Source organism: Heterodontus francisci, chromosome 32 (genome assembly GCF_036365525.1).
Source record: "Heterodontus francisci isolate sHetFra1 chromosome 32, sHetFra1.hap1, whole genome shotgun sequence".
In the NCBI taxonomy this organism is placed as follows: Eukaryota; Metazoa; Chordata; class Chondrichthyes; order Heterodontiformes; family Heterodontidae; genus Heterodontus; species Heterodontus francisci.
This window is the reverse complement of record NC_090402.1, coordinates 10925579-10936029: the sequence shown is the minus strand read 5'-3', so window position 1 is coordinate 10936029 and position 10451 is coordinate 10925579. Positions and strand designations below refer to the sequence as shown.

Below are 10451 nucleotides of genomic sequence, written 5' to 3'. Positions count from 1 at the left end.
CTTACTGCAGTAATTGACTCCTTGATCAATAGTGAAATGCCACCTCCTCTTTTACACAACCCCCCCCCCACCCCCCACCACACCTGAAGATTCTATACCCTGTAATATTGAACTGCCAGTCCTGCCCTTCCCTCAACCATGTCTCTGTGATAGCAATATCATTCCCATGTGTTAATCAATGCCCTCAATTCATCTTTAAGACTTCTTGCGTTAAGATAAATGCAATCCAGCCTTGCATTATTCACTTGTGCCTTAACAGGTCTATATTTGCCCTGTCTTCCATACTGAATTAGAAGAGAACTATATTTGGCTGTACATCACCCCCTACTGTACCTCCAATCTGTATGCCATCCCCCTGCCAAATTAATTTAAACCCCAACAGCACCAGCAAACAGCCCTGCAGGGCTACGGACCAAATGCTGGAAGGCAGGATTAGAGTAGGTGGATTGTTTTTTGGCCGGCACAGACACGATGGGCCAAGTGGCCTCTTTCTGTGCCTTAAACTTTCTAAGATTTCTAAGTCTCGGGAGTGGGGCTTGAACCCACAAACCTGTGACTCAGAGGAAAGCACTGCTCACTGAGCCAAGGTAACCACCCTTGCATCATCACACTGGTAAATTTTAGAGCTTGAAAAACAATTGGCATTGTGCTGAGAGAGAAACCCTAGCACAATGTCCACAGTTTCAAAAGGTTTTAATAGGCAAATGTAAGAAACAAGGGCTTTTTAAAAAAAAATCCGTGCAGAAAATAGCACAAATTTTTCTTATTCGTTCATGGGATGTGGGTGTCACTGGCAAGGCCAGCATTTATTGCCCATCACCAATTGCCAGAGAGAAGGTGCTGGTGAGCCACCTTCTTGAACCATTGCAGTCCCACAGTGCCCATTTGGTAAGGAGTTCCAGGATTTTGACCCAGCGATGAAGGAACGGTAATATATTTCCAAGTCAGGATGGTGTGTGTCTTGGAGGGGAACTTGCAGGTGGTGGCATTCCCATGCACCTGTTGCCCTTGTCCTTCCAGGCAGTACAGGTTGAGAGTTTGGCAGGTGCTGTTACAGAAACCTTGGCGAGTTGCTGCAGTGTACCTTGCAGATGGTACACACTGCAGCCACGGTGCACCAGTGGTAGAGGGAGTGCATGCTTAAGGGATGCCAATCAAATGAGCTAAGTCCTGGATGGTTTTGACCTTATCGATGCATTATTTTATAATGAAATCCAGTAACAAAGTTATATAGATTGGATAAATACTGAACAAAGCATGAGAGTAGTCATAAAAACAGTACAAGTGTGTTACTTTTATTGAACACATTATATATCTTGGCCAAGTCTAGAAACAGTCCCAGAATTTAACAGTCATCTTGCTGGAGGTAACAGTCCCAACAGTGCCATTTTCAGTAAGGCAGCCTTACCAATACAATCTTTCATAGAACTCAAAAGGTGCAAATGTGTTGAAATGGCTCAGACATTTTACAGTGTCATTTAAAAATAAAAACTCACATCTTTACAAACCTGCAATGCGTCAGGCTAATCTCAACAGATTTTCCTTTTTGCATACTATACACACTTTTCAGCTTTAGTCAGAGAAGGGTACAGAAACATTGAAGGAACATTCCTTCAATCCTGATAGTTTGTTAAGACAAGTTTGAGGACTTATTATGTTTATTATACTTGGTGCAGAAAGTCTTCTGCAGTTGCATCACAGTTAAAGCTGTGATTTCACGTTTGGTTGCTCTGCTTTACAGACTTCAAAAAGGGAGAGCAAAAGGAAAAGAATGAACATTAGTGCTTTGAGTATCTTGGAAGACACGGACAAATTTCCATCGAAACTGAATACTCTTCCTGTTGCAGCCTAAAAAAGAACAAAGAATTTGCATTTATATAGCGCGTTTCATGACCTCAATGTGCCAAAGCGCTTTATAGCCGAGTACTTTTTAAGCGTAGCCACCCGAGAGCACAGAAAGGGACTCGGTTCAACATCTCATCTGAAAGATGGTACCACCGACAGTGCAGCTCTCCCTCAGTACTGGAGTGTCAAATGTGACAAGTGACCTTAATTTTGCATGCCACCCAGCCTTTACATTTTTAGACTAACTGATCTCCTGTGGCATTACTCATGGTAAATCTGCGATTACACTGCTGTGGCCGGAGGGGTGCGGCAGGGGGGTGGAGGAACAAGAGCGCAGGGATACATGGTCACTCAAAAGGTTTTGGGAATAAGTGAGCAATCTGTGCTCAGGGGAAGTGAAGCAAATGTGATTTTGCTGGATTCCTGAAAACAAAAGAACTAATTATGTTTTTGTTAGTGTGATGAACATGCATTTCTATAGATGTATCACAGGGGGCCAGCAGAGCAGTTTGTCTTATGCGAAGGAAAAATAAACCTGAGTTAGCTCACTGTTGAGGGTTTTCAAATCAAACTCATTTGGATTGTAGAGACTGACTGGGACACAGGTATAGGAGTTCTAGGATTATTACAATAAATGTACTGCTTTGGTTGGGAGAGCTTCAGCTTTGTATCAAACCAAATAAAGAGCAGATTGCAAATGATCAGTTTTTCTTCCTTTCCCTCACAACCTTCAAGCAGTTTGAGGTCATCAGGATCCTAAGTTTTTTTTTTAAATGCAACATTACTTGCTTTCTACAAATATTTACTGTTTTACATAATGCTTTTTTTTTTGCATTGCTCATGGTGGGATCATGCAGGTGAGGAAGGTTCACTGCTTGGTCTGTGCTGAGTTGACTGACCTCAGGCACGATGTTCAAGTTGACTTCAGTGTTACTGGCTTTGGGCTGTGGGGGCGGTTGGTGGAGAGTGAGAATGTCCACTGCCACTCATTGTCCAACAACACCCGGTCTAAAGGGCTGCACTGTAGGTGGGAACAAGGATTGGGCTGAGGCTTTTGTTATCCTTAAATGCTGAATACATTTAAGGCTGGGATAGACAGATTTTTGATCTTGCAGGGAATCAAGGGATAAGGGGAATGGGCAGGAAAGTGGAATTGAAGCCCAAGATCAGTCACGATTGTATTGAATGGCAGAGCAGGCTCGATGGGCCATATGGTTTACTCCTGCTCCTACTTCTTCTGTTCTTGTACACACATTGGCCAGCATTCAATGTTCAGGCTCGCACATGAAGATTGGCCATCTAGGAAAGATACTGAAAGAAGTATATCCCAACAGGAATAATCTGCCTGGAGGAGCTGGAAGAGGGAAGGAATAAAATTGGAAAGCAATTCAACAGCAAACCAACCAAACGTTACAAAATCTTAAACTGTAAATGTTCACATTTCACAACATTTCTTATGCTAACCATACTAGGTCCTGTTTATTCAGCAGGTCTAGAGAGATTCCTTCACTTTGTCCCTCTCTTGCAAGTTTCCCTGTTCCGATGGATTTGAAACTGAGTCTTGAGCAGATTCAGGGTATGGAAGCTTGAAATTATTACCAAGGTGATGCAACTCTTGGAACAGTTTTATCAAACCCCTTCATTCCACTATGACAGTTAGGGAACACCAACTATTTTCTTAGATCTACAGTATTTTTAAAATACAAAACTTTCAAATCAGTAACATTTGTGATTCTCAATCTAGAAGTCAAAAGCATTTCTATCCAGTACCTTTAAAATAATAAAGTGGCAGAACAATCATCACTGCATAAAATAAGTTAAAGAGAAGAGCGTTTCACACATTAGTGATCAGTGTCTGAGAGCAAAATGCCGAGGTTGCTGCCTACACGTATCCATTGTAAATAATTCCAGCAGTGAGGAACCAGGCCAAATCAAGAAACCAGGCCAGTTAGTTTTGAAAGGTGGTGGGGGGTGGTGGGGAGGAGAGGAGGGGAAGAGAGATAATTACAAGTCCATACAAAAAAATGGACTTCACCATCAGACTCCATTAATGTCAAGTCAAACGTCATCATATTTACATTCTCGACAAGGCCAATAGTTCCCACTTGCCTGTAGGAATGTAACTGTTGCCAGTTGGAAATCACCGATGAATGCATGGAGGCAACAGACCCCAGGTTTTACTGGTTAACATCACCCAGAATTATTGGCCTACAAAATGAGAAATTCTTGGAAGACACAGGGGATTTTAGGGTGATTACAAGGGTTAACATCGAACATATACACATATAGTGAATTCATTAACAATTTTGTGATCTTTTGTGATTTAGATTAAACATGGGAGTATCTGGCATTTGTCGACAGAGGCAAAAGAAAGCCTAAAAATAATGTGCACAGGTTGGCACCTCTTTAGACAAACAAGCATGAGAGATTTGATAAATATTTGATTAAAAATATTAGTCAGATCACATATCTCACAAATGCGTGCAAAAAAAGCAACTTTTTGCAGCATGTGAAAATACTTCTCTACCAATGAATCACCAGTTGCCAAGATCAACTGGTAAAGAAATCCGAAAAGTAAGAGGGACAGCTTTTGAAGGCTACACATATTAAAACCAGCAAACCTCTCAAAATCTTGGTCTAGTTGTCTTATCATTAGAATACACTAACAATTCAGGTGCTATACACCAAGACTCACCAATTCCTGTTACCCTTCAGCAAAGTCCATAGGACTCAAGATGTCCCGTTTATTTTCTTCCTTCCAAAACCCCTACTCTATCATGCCAGGAATTTCTTTGAATTTTGAAGCCGTCACTGTACTTTTTGTCCCTGGTTACTGTAATCGCTATAGTGCGATTTCACGTGCACTCTACATTTAACTGAAGAGAATTTTGATAAAGAATTTTTTTTTTCTAAAGCTTCGGGATTCAAGGGTTTTTATAAAACCCTCATGTCAAAACTCAAGGATGCTAAATTTAGAGTGGTAGCTACTACACTTCAAATGGTTGCTTTACTAAGTCAGTATGTTGATACTGTTCCTATAAATGCTCATGTGGTTAACATTCTTACAAAACTATTCCAGCACAACAGCCAGGAATATTGCACTAGAAATTGTACTTTGTAATATTTATTAATAACCTTTTGCCATCCTACACCACAATTTATAATTCAAGTTTGCCAAGTTGCACTTTTTCCACTGGTTTGGCTTTGACGTTTTAAAGTGATAGAACATACTGATTGATTATGGATCAATTGATCACACCTGTTTGAGCCCAATGCTGGGAAGCACCACTTGACTTCAAAGCTTCTGGCATGGAGTTTCCTGGGGACATGGAGTGTCTGCACACCTGTGGGAGACATAAACCGCCAGTTCTGCAGTCACGTCCTCAATCGGGCCCCTAGCGCACATCTCAGTCTAATACAGGGCTGCTTGCTTGGGCCAGGAGGAGGCTGATCCATAAGCAAAAAGCAAACCTTTCCCAAAAAAAGTGTTTAGAATCATAGAATCAGTTTCTTCAAAACTTAACTATAAGCTTCTCAAACTGCATCTGGGATTAAGTCTGAAGGGAGCAACTATGAGGCCCAAAAGGCCTCACTACTAAGATAACCACAACTGAGTAAACAAATCTCTTCTACAACAGTTTATGTATTTTTCAGAACTACATCTGATTGGGGTTAATACTTTTGTTATCACTGCACTTTTCAGCACAGTGGAAATCTTCAAAGTTTTTTGAGCCAAAATTAATTTCTACAAATTAGGCCCTAAAAATATGAAAGTCACTCAGTTGGTCCAATGGCTGGGTTAATTAAAATTTTACAGTGCTCCAAAGGACAACACATGAGGAAGCTCATAGTGCTGTGATGCTACACTCAGCCCAGTGGTTCCCATGGTCACCAGGGAGCAGATTCTGCAAACAGACTAATTTGTAGTTACTAAAGCTTGCACTGGAGACATTTCAAAGCAAATGATTTGCTTCTCCAGTTGGAAGTTATTCCTTCACCATTGAACTGAATATTACGGTTTACTGCAAGTACTAAGCATTAAAGTATCACATTAACTTTTTTTAAATTACATGGCTCTACTTGTGGAAACCGATGGAAATATAACATTTTTAAAAATTAAAGTTTCACATTTATTCTCGACAACAAATTGCGGCTTCTGACAATATTTTGAGTGGTTTCATAGGGATTAGGCTTCCCTCATCAGGTCAGCGATTCCACTGTCTGAAACGTGCCTTCGCCATGCTGCATGCTTGTAAGCTGGTGAGGAGAATGTACAGGAGGTAGGCAAGAACTCAAAAGGAACAGAATTACTGCAACACAACAACTAGGACTGTAAGAAGCATGTCAGTACACATCAAAAGGAACATGCTACCATTGTTACTTAAATCACTGGATTGTTTGGGGGGAGCACAGGTCGAACAAACAAAAAAAGTTAAAGAAAAACAGCTAGGAAAGAAGCTACCCTGTCGATTGGAGGTTGTTCTCACTTGAGTGTTTAGTGTTCTAATGGCTGACGCCTCCATAGTAAGAATGGGAACTGCGCTACTGACATGCAATTTCCTGCACACCTGTGGGAGACATAAACCGCCTGAGAAACTTTATAGGGAATGCTGAGAAAGCTCTTTCCTTCCCTGCCACTAATCCATAACATTGAGATTACACCATGAATCCATGCTCCAGAATGGAATACTACCTATTATACAGCTCCAAAAATTCTTGGAGTTACTGCAAAACTTGGAATACAAGTCCAGCTTTAATGTATTCTTTAAATATAGATAGGACACGCACACACCATTTTGCTTAGGGTTTTTAGTCAAAATGTAGTGTTAAATAAAGAGGAACAAATTACATAATGGTTTTGTTCAAGCCAAAACATGCTAGCCAGCGGATAAATTCAATCAGGTGGAAACTACACCAATCTTAATCCCTGGAAAGAGGGTGTTCAGCTCCATCGAGTGGCACTTGTCCACAGTTCTTTCTAGTTTATCCTCTCCAAATAACAAAATGTGCGGAAGCACACATGGAGAAGAAAGTAGACATCAATGTTTTGCCAGCCACTTGATAATTTTATGAGCTCAAGAAAAACCTTCCAAATGTTAGTCTCATTTAGTTGTGGCCCCACTTCAGAATTATCAAATAGACAGCGCTGGAATATCCCTGGTGGCCAGATGAAATGGTGCTGTGGTGATTGACAAGATGAACACCAATCTGGCTTAAAAAATAAATAGAACCAAAGTACTGGGCAGCAATCGCCCCGAGAATTGGAGCACCAACAACCTGTGTAACAGGGTGGGAAGGTGCAGGTCCATTCCCCATTTTTCTCAGCTACCTGTCTGAGAACAGTAGGAAAAGACATGAAGTGGAGACTGCAACAGCTTCAGAAATAATGGGAGCAGGATAAAAAACAAACTTTTTTTTTTTAGTTTTGGATGGCTGCTTTTGCCTCCTAAATGAGGCCAGCAAAATGGGGCAGTGCTAGATCAGTAGCTGTCTATCTATCCTCTGAACAGAAATTAAGGCAGATTGAACAGGGAAAGGTTGTCTCAGAGCAAAAAGCATAAATTGTAAGAATAAAAACAAGCACTGATTACATGCAGGAAACAGTTAACAGGTCTTTCACAGGATGGGAAAGGAGAGGGGAGGAAAGAGGATTATGCACTGGACCTGCTCCATAATTTTACTCAGTAGCCAAATCACATGAGTCGGAGGAGAAAGGAAGGATCTTAGTCACGTGTTAGTGAACCAATGGCAGAAGAATCAACATTCTGAAGGTGCATTTCAGACAATGACATCACTGTTACTCACCCTTTAGGGGAAATGGTTACTTATGTTCCTGTTTTAGTAATGCGAATAGAAGTCTAGTTACTGCTTAATCAACTTGGCAATTCCTCTTCAAAAAAATAAAAAGTAGTAAATATTAACTATTAGAAGACGCATGATTGACGAGGACTTTTGATAACCTTCTAGCATGTACGATAAAGTGCATCGTTACAGTGTATCTCAACATGTTCAAGTTGTAAGGGTTATATGGCCAAGCTTTCAAATGGCACTTTCAACTTCTATTTAAAAATGACTTAAGGGAATGATCAGTTTGGTCAGAAGAGAAACAAAAATATTTTCCGCAAAGTGCATTTAGCTAACAGTCTTATTAACAGCACTGTTTCTGGACCAGCGCTGTTTAAACAAAGTAAGAACTATTTGGATAATTCACATACTGGTGAACAAATCTGTATTATACATAAATACTGTTAAGTCACTTAAATACTATGGGTGCTCTTTTACACATTCACAAAAATAATCAGCTCAAATAGGATGGGATTTTTCTTTCCAAGAAGGAGGGAATAAATCAAATATCTAAGGCACATGGTTCTGCGTGTTTACAATCTATGAAATATTATGATAATCTACATCTTAAGCATGATCAACAATGCTCAGTCTAGTCACAGCATGCAAACACCCTTGGTCACGCAAGTCTTAGCTCATTAAGATTTTGTTTAGACTTTTTCCCACTACAGCAAGTACTTCTCACTTTAAGGAATGAATGAAACTTTAAAGCCCCACCGGTTTTCCTGAAACTGCTGCACTCTGACCTGTAAAATGCCAAAACATTACCACCAAACATCAGCGGAATACTTTCAAGACTCCTTACCAGCTGAGAAGCAAATGCTTGCTTCATAGTCACGCTTATGACATCACTATCTTTTTTATATATATATTTATATGTTTGAAAAAAATATAATCAGTCAGATTATGCTAAATATTAAATTCCAGCTAGATAATCTAGCACACACTGTAGTAGTGAACTTGGCCATGGTGGCATGGGAGGAGAGATGATGTCCAGATTGACACAAGGGTGAGAACATAATTTTCTTTTTAAATTATACTTTGCAATCCCATTTTCCATTACAGTTAGTGTGTTTTTATGTGCATGTCAGTTCCATTGAAGAGTTTGTTAATGGACCAACAGTGCTAAAATGATCTGGACATGATTACCAGCATGAAAGGCAACTTTCAAATCACCTCAGTCGTTCCTCGTTCGGGCCTATTAACGGGGAGAGACTGCAAATTCTGTTATCGCCTTGGCAAGACGGGTTGAACTGGAAAGATCTGTTTCAGTGTTATAAAGGCGTCTTCATTTCTTCATGGCATACTGTATACAGGTGGGATAAAAGTTATGTCTTCAGGCAATGGGTACAGGTCAGTGGTTTAAATAACACTGCCAAATGTAGAGAGGGTTAGTATGCATGCAAGCCATTTCAATTAACATGATGCACTTCCTTCTGACCACAGTGGAAATCTTCACAAGGTCCCTGCATACGTTCCATCCAGTTTTCGCATTGGTGTTTCAGATCTATTGTTAGAGGAAGCCTCCTCTTGATCAAAAGTGTGACCTGTGCTGGGTGTGTCAGAGGCCAAAATATTAGTGCCAGCAGCTTCTCTTATTACCGACTCCACCATTTCGTTCTGTTCACACGACTGGTTTGAATTGGGGGACTCCACGTCTATGCTTACAGGGTTTGTTCTTTCTCTTAGTACAGTCCCAGGGTCATTTCTCTTTTCAGCTTGGCTACTTTGCTCAAATGTCGGACCAGTTCCATAGAGCTCTGGGTCCAAGTTTCCTCCACTGCCCGCATCTCCAATAACAGTGCGGTACACTTCCATCCCATCAGGCAACATCGATTTGATCTTGGGAAGCCAGCGCTTGCGAACTCGTCGAGCATTAGTGCACATGTCGGCAGCTATCACGTTCATCTCACTTTCTTTGAAGTTGGGAGCAAAATTCTGACAATATACTGTAAGAATAGATTAAAGCACAAATTAACCATTGAGCAAAATATTACATTAGAGAATTCCGCCTACAGAAAACCAACCGCATTTAACAAAATGTGAAGCACTAAAGTTTACAGTGATCAAAAGTTATGATTAAGTAACCAATTTAATAAGTAGAGAGGATTCACATTGAAAATATGAAAAGTGCTTCAACTCTTGTGAAAGAGAAAAATAACTTGAATTTATATAGCACTTTTTACAACCTTAGGACATTCTAAAGCACTTCACAATCAGTGAAGTACTTTTTGAAGTGTAGCCACTGCTGTGATGTAGGAAACGCAACAGCTAATTTGTACACAGCAAAGTCCCACAAAGAGCAATTTGGTAACGACCAGATAATCTGTTTCAGTGGTGTTGGTTGAGGGATAATTATTGTTCAGGACACCAGAGGGAAATCCCTTGCTCTTTGAAATAGTTTTTTTGTTAATGCTCACCTGACAGAGTAGTGATTTAGTGTCTCATCCAAAAGATGGCATCTCAAACAGGCAGCACTCCTTCAGTGTGACACTGAACTGTCAGCCTAGATTATGTTCTCAAATCTGTGGAGAGGGACTTGAACCCACAACCCTCTGACGCAGAGGTGAATGTGCTATCGACCAAACCAAAGTGATGGGCAGGTAAAGCAGGTTCAGTTTAAAATGCTTCTCTATAAAGATCAAAACTAATTTATTTCTTCAAACTCTTCACAGCTAGGGATAAGCACAAAGGCACCCTGATGGGATACGACAGCCCTGGTGTACACAGCCCATCAAGTTAGCAAGAACACTTCGTCGCTT

General features: G+C 40.5%; 1 protein-coding gene across 9 annotated transcripts in view; it reads right to left on the bottom strand.

Moving 5' to 3' along the window:
• Positions 1–1281: 1281 nt before the first annotated feature.
• Positions 1282–10451, bottom strand: part of LOC137347624 (nucleus accumbens-associated protein 2-like) — a 95665-nt gene continuing 86495 nt past the window's right edge. For 8 of the 9 annotated variants that reach the window (XM_068012222.1, XM_068012216.1, XM_068012219.1 and 5 more), the window contains one exon: positions 1282–9638. In XM_068012222.1, coding sequence (XP_067868323.1) covers positions 9145–9638 — 494 coding nt within the window. In that variant the 3' untranslated portion in view covers positions 1282–9144. The remainder of the gene's footprint in view (positions 9639–10451) is intronic. The other variant, XR_010968982.1, reaches the window with a different exon arrangement.